This window comes from Leuresthes tenuis, unplaced genomic scaffold (genome assembly GCF_036924035.1).
Source record: "Leuresthes tenuis unplaced genomic scaffold, fLeuTen1.0.hap1 SCAF_10, whole genome shotgun sequence".
In the NCBI taxonomy this organism is placed as follows: domain Eukaryota; kingdom Metazoa; phylum Chordata; class Actinopteri; order Atheriniformes; family Atherinopsidae; genus Leuresthes; species Leuresthes tenuis.
Window position 1 is genome coordinate 3,140,129 of NW_027325364.1, and position 14,153 is coordinate 3,154,281.

Consider the following 14,153-nt stretch of genomic DNA (forward strand, 5'->3'; position numbering starts at 1 on the left):
GCATTATGTCAACAGTGAATCACCACAGAGATAGAAAAACAAGTTTTTCTGTGTGTCATCCTCACTTACTCCTGTAGCATGAAGCCACAGACACAGGCGCATCAGCAGAGTAGTGATACCCGAAGAAGTGGTAATACACTTAATTTCACATTTCACAAAGAAAGAAAAACACTCAGGGTACTCAGGTGGTGTTGAGCAAAACAAAATGGACGTTTTCCACAGGACGGGTGCAGTTATTAAGCTAATGTTGACGAGGAAAACCGACTTTTTCACATCGGTGCCACGGACAGAGCTCAGTAGAAGCTTTGCATGTAGGCATGAGAGGCAAGATAAAGAGCTTCTGTAACACAAGTGATGAGGTTTTTAAAATGCTTCATTTGTCTTATAAATCTAATCAATAAAATATTACAAGCCCTTTATGTTGTGACATTTCTGTTTGGGGTGATTTCAGGTAAATTGCAGGTGATTCTAACAGGGCATGACGCACTCTTCTCTGCCTGTAATTGGCTATTCTGATTGATATGCCTCGTGCCTTCAGCTAATCAATCCATCCAAGAGAGAGGACAAGGCCTAACAGCTGAGATGCATTTAGTTGGTATACTCCTGTCCCTTTTTGCCTCCTGTGTCATCTGTATTGTGCTAACGTTTGTTTTATGCTGCCATTATAATCAAACAGAGAAAGACAGATCTTCATTCATGGAAAAAGACAAGGTTAATTTCAGAGAGGATTTAGAAGGCTGGCTGAAAAATAAGTGCTTATACCACTAAATGTAATGGCTTTAAATGGGCTGTAAGACAGCTGCAGGACATCCAGAATGCTGCTGCTCGAGTCCTGACTAGAACCAAGAAATACGACCATATTAGTCCAGATCTCAGGTCTCTGCACTGGCTTCCTGTCGCTCAGAGAATAGACTTTAAAACAGTTCTGCTCGTGCACATCTCTGACATGTTGGAGCCATATAAACCAGCTGGGACTCTGAGGACCTCAGGGAGGCGTCTCCTGCTGGTGCCCAGAGTCAGGACTAAACAAGCTGAGGCTGCCTTTCAGCTTTATGCTCCTAAAACCTGGAAAAGTCCTCCAGAAGATGTGAGACAGGCCTCAGCTCTGTTTAAATCCAGGCTGAAAACAGTTTATTTAGCTGTACAAAAGTGTTTTATCTGCACTTTTCACTTTAGATTAATTAATTAATGATTATTTTTTATATTTATGGAATGATTTTATTTGCCTTCTTCTGATTTTATGTAGCTCTAAAGCACTTTGAATTGCCTTTTGTACGAATTGTGCGAACAAATAAACTTGCCTTGCCTAAATGTATAGCAATTAAAGCCTTAAAGCACTTTCATTTTCTTGCTATGATGACGAACCATTTTTTTTTTAATACTGGGGGTTCAATCTGAACTAAAATTCATCCTGAAATAAAAACATTTGATTTTAGCAGATTCGATCACAGTGGAGGCAAGAAAACGATCTTCCACAAAACTCTGGTGAACAGAAAGAAAGCATAGAGTTAAACTAAATAGATAGAGAAAAGATATCACCAATAATAACCTTCAGCCAGCCTTCTTTCAGATCACCTGTATGAAGTCAGAATACAGAATACAACAAGCCAATTATAAAAGAATGAAGCAACAATAAACAGCTGTAAATGTGCCAGATGGGCAGCAGTCACAACAGGCATCAAGAGGCCTGCAGAATATACAGTATATAAGCCTCAGGGAGATATTCGGTTCCACTGCTGAGGCGGGAGAGTCTGTGCATACAAACAACTGTTAGATCGGCGAACAGCTGTCAACAAAAACTCTCATTACATCTGGGCCTTTGTTTGCCATATGGCATGTGGGAGCTTCTCTGTTGGTCTTTCTGAGCGATTTGTGGTGAAATATCTGGTATGATTGGTTTGTTTTTGCATCCAAATCAACTGTACAGTGACAGAGAAGTTATTTTTTACACCGTGCAGATTTTAAAGCTTGTGTTTTTGGGCTATATGTTAAAAATGAGCTCCTGATGAATGAATTAAGGCACTTTTGGTTGGCAAAGAAGCGATTTTATAGTCTTGTTCGGATGCATAAAACATAATTTCAGCATTAGTTTGCAACATAGCAAAGATTTCATCATATGAAAATCTTTTCCAGCGCACAGGCAAAGCTCAGTAACATCAGCCAAGTGTAGCTCTGTCTCAGCAAAGGACCGCATCGATCTCCTGCCATTTACGGACATCATGACTAAACTGCGTGAGTTCAACGAACACAATGTTACTGCTGCACCATCAGGGTTCATCATAGTTTAAGAATAAGTTCTGAACAGGAGGCTCAAAGGGAGGCTAAGCCGTAATAAGCAAACAAGTTTTCCAATTTGTATTCTAATGAGGAGCTCCTGGCCAGCGCTGATACCAGCCTTAAATGATTGCTCGACTTGTCTGAAGACTGCAAACAACTAAGAGAGAAAGCAGCGTCCTGCTCATGCCTCTGTTCTGTTTGCACGTGCACGTGCTCGTGCACAGAGCCGTCAAACCTGAAAGAGTCAGTTTTATTGAAGTTTATCTACGTTTTTATTTATGTTTCTGATGACATGCGACGGTGCTTCATCTCAATGGCGAAAAACAATTAAAGGGGAACTCCGGTATTTTTAAACCTGGACCTTATTTCTGGCATGAAATACGTTCATCTGCTCACTGAGAACAGTTTGGTGAAAGTCGGCGTCCTTCGGAAGATATTTAGATAACTGGAGATCCATATAACGGAGTGAACGGGGCTTAGAGGATGCAGCCTCTAAATAAGGCATTATCTGTCTTTATTTCACCAATACTTTAAGAAGAATGAATGAATGAACGTGTGCTATAGCTCTGTTAGCTCATAGCTCTGTTAGCTCATAGCTGCTGTTATGTGGCTACTTGCAGCTAAAGGAGAGCTAACGGAGGGATTTCTACACAGGCACTCTACTGGGACCACTTCATCCACACGCCCCCCTGCAGCACAGTTTATTCACTCCGTGCTCTGTGACAGTCGGCTAACTTCACACAGAGTTTGCTGCTGATAGTTTTGTGCAACATGGCAGGAAATTTATCAGATTTTGAGGACGTGGACGACGACTTTGAGTAAGACGTAGAAAGCCCTCTATAAGCCCCCTGATATCCGCCAATAACAACAACACAGCAGCTATGAGCTAACAGAGCTATAGCACACGTTCATTCATTCATTCTTCTTAAAGTATTGGTGAAATAAAGACAGATAATGCCTTATTTAGAGGCTGCATCCTCTAAGCCCCGTTCACTCCGTTATATGGATCTCCAGTTATCTAAATATCTTCCGAAGGACGCCGACTTTTACCAAACTGTTCTCGGTGAGTAGATGAACGTATTTCATGCCAGAAATAAGGTCTAGGTTTAAAAATACCGGAGTTCCCCTTTAAGACGAGAGCTCCTATACTTTAAAATCTGAAATTCTGGAAGATGTACTCTGAGTTGCTCATATATTTTGGGTGTAAAATCATATATTTGGTTCAGTGACGGTCAGAAAGTGAAGAGAAAAGGAAGGAAATACAACAATTTGGGCTAATGATGCTAATATAAACAGATCCTGTTTGTAAAAGACCAGAAACACAATCAGAGGTCATGAGCATGCACATACAAGAGTGAAGCTGTTCGAACAGCTCTTAGAAAAGGAGATATTTAAATGTTTTAAACTGCAGTTTTTAGAGTTTCCCTCGATCAGTCTTCTCCTGTCTTTATGACAACGGTAGACTGGATCATCTTTTGTGGTCTAAAGGATATGTTAATTGTCTAGAAGACAAAGCTGCTGTAAGGCCTCTGTTTCCCACCTTTTTAGCTGAATTTATACAGAATCAGTAAGCATGCATCTTTGTGTGTGTGCTCCCTACCCGTGTTGTAGAAGAGGGTGGCAATGAATGTGCAGTTCTTGAAGAAGGTGTTGCTGGAGGTGATATCCTCAAAGTAACACTCCTCAAACAGTGAATCCTCAAACACCATCGATTTCAATTTCATGTTCATAAACCTGCATGCAATTACACAAAAAAAGTGGAAAAAAAAGAGTGGAGACAAAGAAAGGATGGATAGATGCAACACAGGTGGGGAGACGGAAGGGGAAAAAAACAGTGTTATCACAAGGGCTGAAAATATGACCATATTCTTGTGAATTTTGAGTCTGAAATATCAAAGGCAAGCTTGTTAAACACAAGCGAGTCTGCAGGGCTTTATCAGATCAAAGCAATGTCACAATTACGTTTTTTGAAGGCTCATTTATATTTTCTTTTTTATGTCTTGTCTTCCACAAAGTATTTACTCTTTGTGAACAAATTCAGCTTTTAGAAGAGAAGGAAGTAACCAAACTGAAAACATCTCCTCGGAATAAAAAGCATTTGAATGACGTGGGATAATTCTGAACCCTTTAGCTCCCATTTAACAGGGAACCACTAATGGGGAAGCGAAGCCGACTCACTTGTCATTGAAGTACTCCCCCTGGCGGTGGATCTGGTTCTCCAGGGTGAAGTTAAAGGTAACATGTTCTACTTTCTCCTTGACAAAAACTCTGGTGCGGGAGGAGTACTCCTGCTTCTGCAGGTACTTGATCATGTCAGGGAACCACACTGTCAGGCCATAGTAGCTGGAAGTGAAAGAGGAAGAAGATGGTAAGTGCTGCTGACACAACAGACAAACTAGCCTGTTACTGTGTGAATAAATCTTCTGGAACCCTGTTGGTTATAAACATATGTTTGCAACTTAGGACCTTTTCAGATTAATGTGCGCTTTTATATAGCTGTTATATCTTCATTTGTAAGTCGTTTTGGATAAAAGCGTCTGATAAATACAGAAACAGAAACATAAACAATAAAAGTGGAGGTTTAACCGTGATAATTAAAGCCAAAGCGTAATTATTTCCAGTTCAGTTGTAAATTTATAAGCTGGTAACTTGGCTGTATGAACATGTACAGACACAACTGTGTCATCTGCGTACATCTGCAGCTTTGCATCTTTACACTGGAAAGGAAGATCATTAAAATATGAACTGAACAACCAAGGACAATGATCCTTGAGGAACACTCATAGAGCACATCATTTTCTGGACAATTCACCACTAACTTTAACATATTGTACCCTATTAACTGAATAAGTAGTAATCCAATCCATGTTGTAAGTGCTGGATATTACTTGCTGACTGCTAGTCAACAAACACAAAGCTGTAGCTAACAAAAAGACTTCTCAAGCTGCTTTCCTGAGCAACTGGTTGCTCGTGTGTGAGAAAAAGGTTGCTGTTCCACCTGGTCCTACCTGAAGGACATGGAGAACCACACAGCCATCATCATGTAGGTGGTGCGGCGGTATTCAGGGGAGAAAATGCTCAGGAAATTACTCCACACCTTAAAGACAGAGACAGAGTGGAAAGGACAAAATATTACACACATATTCCAGTCGGGCACAATGTAAATAAAGGTTCTTTCTATCAGCTGGAAGGAATAAACGCTGTCCCAGAATCCCTTTCCAAGTGAGGAGTAAACAAACCAAAAATACACAGAGTGTTCAGAAATGGCTTGAATTGTTCTCCTTGTTTCTCTTCCACACCAAAACCTGTAAAACAGACAGATGAGAGGAAACAGAGGCTGAGGTTCGTCACCTGATGGAAAAGGGCATTGAGCTTTATCCTCCATTTCTGATGCCAGGCAGCACTATCACCCATGTTCATCAGCTCGTCCATCTGCCTCACTGTTTTGATGGTGGTCACCTGTTAGCAGACACAGAGCCTCTCAATACTCCTTTTTAATGCTTAGGTAATTATTTTTAATATTCACTAATTATCAACACTGATTAGTCTATAATCCTTACAGTTATTTTCCTTATCATTAGTCCTGTGTTCATTACATACAGCCAGGTATAATAACTCATTAACTGTAGCAAGAATCGTGATGTCACCTCATTTAATTTAAGTGTTAATGTTTACCGTTTAGCTCGAGAGGTTTAAAGCAAATCTATTTTAATTCCTTAGTATGCAAATTTATGCGGCAAAGAGCTCTAAACCCGCTGGATCGTGTCAGCCACAAACTGAACACAAGGCCATGATGAGCATGTCGTTTTCTTCGGTGCAACTTACGGAGAAAACCCTTTCTGGGTAACCCTTAGCTCTCATGTTGGTGTCATGGACCTGCTTCAGAATCATCCACGCCTCGTCATGTTTCCCATTCTGGAGGGGTAAACAAAACATAATCAACATGCGCTTATTTTTCCCAGAGCATTTCTTTACTGAACATTTAAAGATTAAAGTATTCAAAATGTACAGCATATATTTATGTGCATTACAGAACCCTGATGTTCACTGCAGATGTGTTTATTCTGTAAAAGGGAGTGAGCAGCAGTTAGTCTGCAGCCTCTTGCACTGACAGTTTCTGTTTCCAGGCCTGTTTATGCATTTAAGGAAGTCACGCTGTATTCAAATAACTCCACAAGGTCTGAGTGTGGCGCGAGCTGACAGACTGACCTCCAGGTAGAAGCGGGGGCTTTCAGGCATGGTGGAGAGGGCTGAGATGGCTGCCACAGAGGGGAAGGCACACACCAGCACAAAGACACGCCAGCTGTGGAACTGGTAGGCTGAACCCATCTGGAAGCTCCAGCCTACATGAGGAAAAAAGGTTCTCCTTTTACCACGATAGCTGGAGTTTACTTCACATTTTGTGCAACAAACTAGTGTGATTCACTGCAGGCAGACAGAGAAATCAATGTTCAAATTACTGTAATTCTCCTGGTAATCCCTAGACTGGTGTTAGATAATCACTAATGTGATTTAATTATCTAAAATCACATGAATAATATGGCCAAACAGCTGACTGAGTCGCCCACTGATTAATAGACGCACATATTGTTTTAGGTAACAATGATGAACTCTGAACCCGACTCAGCAGACTGACTGTGTTTGTGTTTTTCTCACCATAGTGTGGGATGATGGCCCAAGCCATAGCGGAGGCGTAGATACCACCGATCATCCAGAACATGCACAGCCAGCTCAGATGCTCACCTCGCTTCTCCTGGGCCAAGAACTCTGAGTAATAGGAGAACACAATGGGGATGGAGCCGCCAATGCTGTGGAGAGAGGGATGAAATAATAACAGATGAATGACAGAATTAATGCTCATATAGGAAGATGATAATGCATGTATGTATATAATGTAATAGCGTCCCATCAGACTAGAACCGTCTGTTATAGTTTGGACACAATGCAGCACTTTAAAAGAAAGCTTCAATAAATGGTCAAATCCTTCACTTTCCAGGCTCCAAAGTCATTGTCTTTGATGTCATAACATGCCAAGAAGTTTGTAAAAAGCATTCAAATCTGCGTCAATCGGCCTTTCTTAACGGTGGCTGCGAATAAACCACCAACCTAACAATTAAAGAGCCCGATTACCTCGGAGTGCCCACACTATACATGCTGTTCCTTTCTTTCTTTTTCTCTTCAGAAATGTACAAAACAAACAATAGAAAAGCAAATATTAACCAATCAAGAATGCTTGTGCTTTAACTTTACTCCTTTTGCAGAAAACTGTCCACAGTGACATCAGTTTTCACAGGGGAGCCCAAACTTTTGCGTGTTTCTGTATCTTCACTCCCACTTTTGTAAATGCTACTTCGGTTTGGCTTATTGTGTGAAGTGACAGCATTTGGTGTGTCAATCCAAATCATCTCCTGGAACACAGTGAACATCACAGACACCAACCAAATGAGGTTTATTCTCTTTAACAGCAGCATGTGTGCATATTTTTATCTATCCTGCGACGTGCGGCTTTCCTCGGCCTGTCAAGTCATTTGATGCACATGCATCACTGCGGTCGTGACTTCCTCATTTCCCTTGTGACTCATCTCTCCTTACCCCACACCAGAGGCCAAGCGGCAGAAGAGGAAGGAGCTGTAGCCCTGGACGAAAGACGAGAAGAAGGCGAACACGCTGTTTATGGAGAGCGAGATAAGGAGGGTCTGTCGTCGGCCAATTCGATCAGCCAGGCCACCCCAGACAAAGGCGCCGACCATCATCCCCAGATACACAATCAGACCTGGAGAGAGGAAGGAGGACGAAATGATAAGGAAGAGGATGGAGTATAACGTGATGGGAAAAGATAATGAGAAAGAGAAGACAGACAGCTCTGTAAATTCATTGATGTTACTTCCAGGCTTCACTTTCATTAGATTCCCCGTAGATTAGCTAATTTGGCAGCCTTACTGAGCTACTGAATATTTTTTAATAAAACGATAAGTTCAGCATAATCATCTGAACTATATACTACACAGCTGTAAGGATCAGGTGTTTCTCCTCAATAACCACCTTCTTTTTAAGAATTTATACGGAAAGAATGGTGACAAAATAGACAATAAACAATAAAAACACAAGAAGAAGAGACTGATTACGAAGTTTCTGACAGCAGATGCTCAAGTTTGGTTTCCAGTTGTGACCAGAGACATTTAGTAGTTACTACACTTTGATGTTAATCTAACATCTGTAATTTTGTGTAAGGAGCTAAAGGATGTGCTTTGTATCTGTGAACTAAAAGACCATTTGGCACACCTCACATCAGTATTATCTATGCTGAAAGAACCAAACGAGAGGCAGATGTTCACCGTAAGACACAGAATATAATTTCTATGCTGGAAAAAAAAAAGCTGGTCTTTGTTCACACATTGGATGCTCAGCTCATGCAACCCAGTCTCAACTGAGAACATGTAACAGGTCAGAAACAGCAGTTCATGGTCAGAAACTGTGAGATGGCAGCGTATCACAGCATGTTGTACCTGTAGTTACCCATGGATCATTGTATGATTTCTAAAACTCATTTAAACCCTTAAAATGTATTTCTAACCCCTAACTTAAAGCCTTAGAAGTAGAAAAGTGAGCGGGTCTGAACACATGGCCCCACCTATTGGAAAAAATATAGATAATTTGGATGTCATGCTGCAGAGACACAGTGGCTGCCAACACTGTGATGAACTGAGCTGCTTCTTCATATTTAGAGAGGGGAACGAATCAGGAAAACGTAGTCAACATTACATTTTTTAGCCTTTATTGTGAAATCAAGGTTCAAGGTTTCTGTATTTGTCTGCATTGGAGCAATTTGTCTTGGACTAAAGAGCAGTGCGGCAGTGGAATACAAAGAAGAAAACACTAAAAATATGCATATACACACACTCAAAACAATCTGACACGATGTGCAAAGTACATTCAGAAAAACACACCCATACGCCATTATCTCGGCCTCATTTGCTCCTTCCTTTCCTTTTCGTCCTCCCCTGGCTGCTCGTCAATGAGCTCAACTGATAAATGAGTGTTTGCAGAGTGGAACCCTGTACCTTCTTCCTGAGTTTAATAATGTGCATTCTGGACTGAGCACATGTGATGTGTCAGTGAGGATGTTTGTGGCCTGCTTAAAAAGGTCTTGTGGAGAGGAAAGGGCAGGTGGGCCCATGGTCTCAGAAGCTGTCTTCACCAGGGAGTTGATCTGAGATCTGCATTTGACTGTGAGGCTACCAAACCGGCAGGTGATGCCATACCTGATCATGGGCTCTGTAGAAAATAGCCATAATATTTCTACAAAATGGAGGCGCTGATGAACCCTGGTACAGACCTTTTCCACCTGTGTGTGCCAGCTGAAGTCATATTTAAATGATGTGACCTGTTTGATGGAGTTGCCATGCATGCTCACAGGACTCTGATCACCAACTGCTTTGGGGTCCAGCAACATCTCAACTGGCATCACACCAGTTAACAAACCTTACCTACGTATTGGTTTACTCGAGCACTGACCCAGTCGTTAGTGTAGAGTGTGAACAGAAATGGGGAACTGACGGAGCCCTGCGAGTTGAATTTTACCTGTTGTGACCGCTTTGTGAGCAAAGAGTGATACCATCTGATTAAAAAGGGATTCACATCCAGCTCCACCAGCTTTGTAAGAAGGAGGTGTGGCTAAAGGCGGAGCTAAAAGCAATAAAAAGCAACCTGGCATATGCTGCAGGATTTTCAAGATGCTTTAAAACCAGATGCATTAAAGGGGAACTCCGGTATTTTTAAACCTGGACCTTATTTCTGGCATGAAATACTTTCATCTACTCACTGAGAACAGTTTGGAGAAAGTCGGCGTCCTTCAGAAGATATTTAGATAACTCGTGATCGGGAAATTGAACGGAGCAAAAACGATGCAGCCTCTAAATAAGGCATTATCTGTCTTTATTTCACCAATACTTTAAGAAGAATGAATGAATGAACGTGTGCTATAGCTCTGTTAGCTCATAGCTGCTGTTATGTGGCTAATTTTACACACACCTCTACTGGGACGACTTCATCCACACGCCCCCCTGCAGCACAGCTCATTCACTCCGGTAAGAACGTCCATCTTACTCAAAGTCGTCGTTCACGTCGTCAAAATCTGATAAATATCCTGCCATGTTGCACAAAACTATCAGCAGCAAACTCTGTGTGAAGTTAGCCGACTGTCACAGAGCACGGAGTGAATAAACTGTGCTGCAGGGGGGCGTGTGGATGAAGTGGTCCCAGTAGAGTGCCTGTGTAGAAATCCCTCCGTTAGCTCTCCTATAGCTGCAAGTAGCCACATAACAGCAGCTATGAGCTAACAGAGCTATAGCACACGTTCATTCATTCATTCTTCTTAAAGTATTGGTGAAATAAAGACAGATAATGCCTTATTTAGAGGCTGCATCCTCTAAGCCCCGTTCACTCCGTTATATGGATCTCCAGTTATCTAAATATCTTCCGAAGGACGCCGACTTTCACCAAACTGTTGTTGGTCAGTAGAAGAACGTATTTCATGCCAGAAATAAGGTCCAGGTTTAAAAATACTTGAGTTCTCCTTTAAAGTTGAGATGCAAACTGAAAATGATCAAGGGATGGCTCCACCTCTGCCTGTAACAGAAATGGCAACATTATGCAACTCAGACCAATGTAACTATCACATGTTCAGTCATAAAATCAGGTCGGTTGATGGATGTCTGATCCCAATCCAACTGATCCAGTTGATCAATTCTAATTCTTTGCTGTAAACTTTCAACATGGAAGCGCAAAGCTAATGTTGAACAATTGTAGGGTTGTATGAAATTTAATGACATTTTTAAGAGACTACAACAGGACCAAGATGTGACATATCTATAAAAGAGCTAAAGCATCGTCCCAGTGTTCAAATGATGTCTGATCAAGTCTATCGCTGACTGGATGTTAAAATGGGGGCCGGGTTTTATGTACTGAAAATCTCTTAAATCTCTGAAATGTACCATGAAAAAACGGGATGTTAACACCTGCAAGCTGGCAAGTCGATAAAAGAAACAAACACCACCTTTTTTCAACTTAACCTTGTGATTCAAGGTGCTAACATGACTCACATCCCATGCACTTATCCAAAACTGCCTCTCAGTGTGTTTGTCTGTCAGACTTTGTCTGTCTGTGGCTCTGATGATGCTCCCTCACATTCACCCCTCCCTCATTCGCAGTCAGTAGCTTATTGACATCCTGTCAACAGCCTTCGCGCTTCCTCAGCCTCACTTATTGGTGAGATCACTCTGAATGACTAAGGAGGAGCAGGGACAGCTTACACTGCCTGGTTGTGACATCTCTATTAAATTTCATTATCACTTTTCTTTAAAAAAAAGAAGCCCTCATGCATCTATGTTGTGTTCTTTTTGTCCTCCAATAAGACCTTTAGCTCCAGTGGACCGGAAAACTTTACTCTTATTGCACATCAACACCGTTTCATTATATTTAGACCGATTAAATCTACTAAATCTTGTGCCAACAAGACAGTGACACTTCATAGTTGCAAGTGAACACAGATGGAAGCAACTTTGACTTAAAGCCATCTTGTCCAGAGCTTCTTAAGCTGCGTGTCTCAGCTCAGGTGAAAACTGTTACAAAGGTCTGGTATGACTCTTATTCCTGCACTGGCTCTTCCTATCTTAAAGGGGAACTCCAGTATTTTTAAACCTGGACCTTATTTCTGGCATGAAATTCGTTCATCTACTCACTGAGAACAGTTTGGTGAAAGTCGGCGTCCTTCAGAAGATATTTAGATAACTGGAGATCCATATAACGGAGAGAACGGGGCTTAGAGGATGCAGCCTCTAAATAAGGCATTATCTGTCTTTATTTCACCAATACTTTAAGAAGAATGAATGAATGAACGTGTGCTATAGCTCTGTTAGCTCATAGCTGCTGTGTTGTTGTTATTGGCGGCTATCGGGGGGGCTTACAGAGGGCTTTCTACACACTCGTCTACGATGACGTCATCAACGCACGCCGCTGCAGCACAGTTTATTCACTCCGGTAAGAACGTCCATCTAACTCAAAGTCGTCGTCCACGTCGTCAAAATCTGATAAATATCCTGCCATGTTGCACAAAACTATCAGCAGCAAACTCTGTGTGAAGTTAGCCGACTGTCACAGAGCACGGAGTGAATAAACTGTGCTGCAGGGGGGCGTGTGGATGAAGTGGTCCCAGTAGAGTGCCTGTGTAGAAATCCCTCCGTTAGCTCTCCTATAGCTGCAAGTAGCCACATAACAGCAGCTATGAGCTAACAGAGCTATAGCACACGTTCATTCATTCATTCTTCTTAAAGTATTGGTGAAATAAAGACAGATAATGCCTTATTTAGAGGCTGCATCCTCTAAGCCCCGTTCACTCCGTTATATGGATCTCCAGTTATCTAAATATCTTCCGAAGGACTTTCACCAAACTGTTCTCACTGAGTAGATGAACGTATTTTCCCTTTAACTGTGGTGCACAAATAACAAGACATGGAATAGTTTGGAATGATATAAACTGCATGTATGATTTCTAACAGTCCCTGAAACATGTATGTTAGTGGATCTGAAGTTAAAATTGTTTTATCAAGCAAAGACACTCAAGTTAACGCTGGAAACATTAAAATGAGTGTCGTACTTAGAAGCTTATTGCTTTTAAATGATTTGGAGTTAACCCTGATTCAAGAGCAGATAAAAACAGTTTTTTTTATGTTTCTTTTGATGATCAAGTTCATGGATATTGTTGTGAGACAATTATTAGAAAATTATTTTACTCATCATTGAAAAGTAAAAGCAGGCAAGCAGCAATAATATTATTACAATATTTAGTATTGTCTGTGGTGAATTAGAAATATCAACCCTGACTCTGTAGTGGTGGCACGAAAAAGCCAGACAGTGACTGTGAGGTCAGTTGAAAGGAGAATAAAGGATGACAACAACTCTTAAAGGGATCCGGTGGACCAGCGAAGATGATCCATTACACCATTTAACAGGCTGACTGTTGAGATGATTAAGATGAATGTTCGCTCTCGTTAGACCTACAATACTGAGGCAGAAGAGATGAGGTTAGCAAACAGGATGATATTAAGAGGGACGTCTTTTCCTGTCAGATAAAGAGAGCTTTGAGCATCGATTAAAGTGTTTTTTCTTTGTCTGTGTGTGACTCATACCTTTGAGAGTATTTGAGAGTAAACACTAAAGCTTTGAACTGAGGAAGAAGGTGACTTTAATACACTTGTTTAACTGATTGCAGGGGATTCTCTGTGCGTACATGAACATAAATCTCTTTACCAGCATATAAAATCCTTTTTAGGTCTTGGTTTGAGGTTAAAATCGAGGTTGTGGTCGTGGGTGATGACAGGATTGGTCTATATAAATTTGACATAAGTCATTTCAAAGCCCTCTGAAGTAATGGAAACACAATATGTATGGGTGTGCATGTGTGTTTTCCATCCTGGGCAGAGACACAGCTGCCAGATGTTTCTCCTGACAACAAAGCTCACAGCTGTAACAACGAGCCAGTGACGATGACAGGACTCAGCATCGTCGCATTGCAGCAGCAACCAGGCACACAGACAGTCAACCACAGTGACCAGCATGGGTCCCGGGAAAAATCACATCCACACAGAACTGCAGGCTGAGACTAACTGCTGTGCCATCAGGCCACCCTTTCAGCAAAAACTTCCCTGTCATTATCTCGTCTGGTTTCGTCACATTAACTGGCTCAGATTTGTCTGTCTGTGTGGCTGAAATGCATTCGCAGCTGCTTTTTGGTGAAGAACAAGCAAAGTTTTGCAGTTACCCACAACTAAAAACATGGGGTAGGGATATACTCCCTGCTCCTTTGCTCTCTCCATTCT

At 41.5% G+C, this 14,153-nt stretch overlaps 1 protein-coding gene across 1 annotated transcript in view; it reads right to left on the reverse strand.

The window, feature by feature from the left end:
• Nucleotides 1-14,153, reverse strand: part of sv2a (synaptic vesicle glycoprotein 2A) — a 49,158-nt gene that overhangs the window by 3,114 nt on the left and 31,891 nt on the right. Inside the window, exons 4-11 of the mRNA XM_072393574.1 lie at nucleotides 7,870-8,050; nucleotides 6,934-7,085; nucleotides 6,487-6,620; nucleotides 6,103-6,192; nucleotides 5,629-5,736; nucleotides 5,286-5,374; nucleotides 4,456-4,620; nucleotides 3,878-4,011 (exon numbers count right to left, since the gene is read on the reverse strand). Coding sequence (XP_072249675.1) covers nucleotides 3,878-4,011; nucleotides 4,456-4,620; nucleotides 5,286-5,374; nucleotides 5,629-5,736; nucleotides 6,103-6,192; nucleotides 6,487-6,620; nucleotides 6,934-7,085; nucleotides 7,870-8,050 — 1,053 coding nt within the window. The remainder of the gene's footprint in view (nucleotides 1-3,877; nucleotides 4,012-4,455; nucleotides 4,621-5,285; nucleotides 5,375-5,628; nucleotides 5,737-6,102; nucleotides 6,193-6,486; nucleotides 6,621-6,933; nucleotides 7,086-7,869; nucleotides 8,051-14,153) is intronic.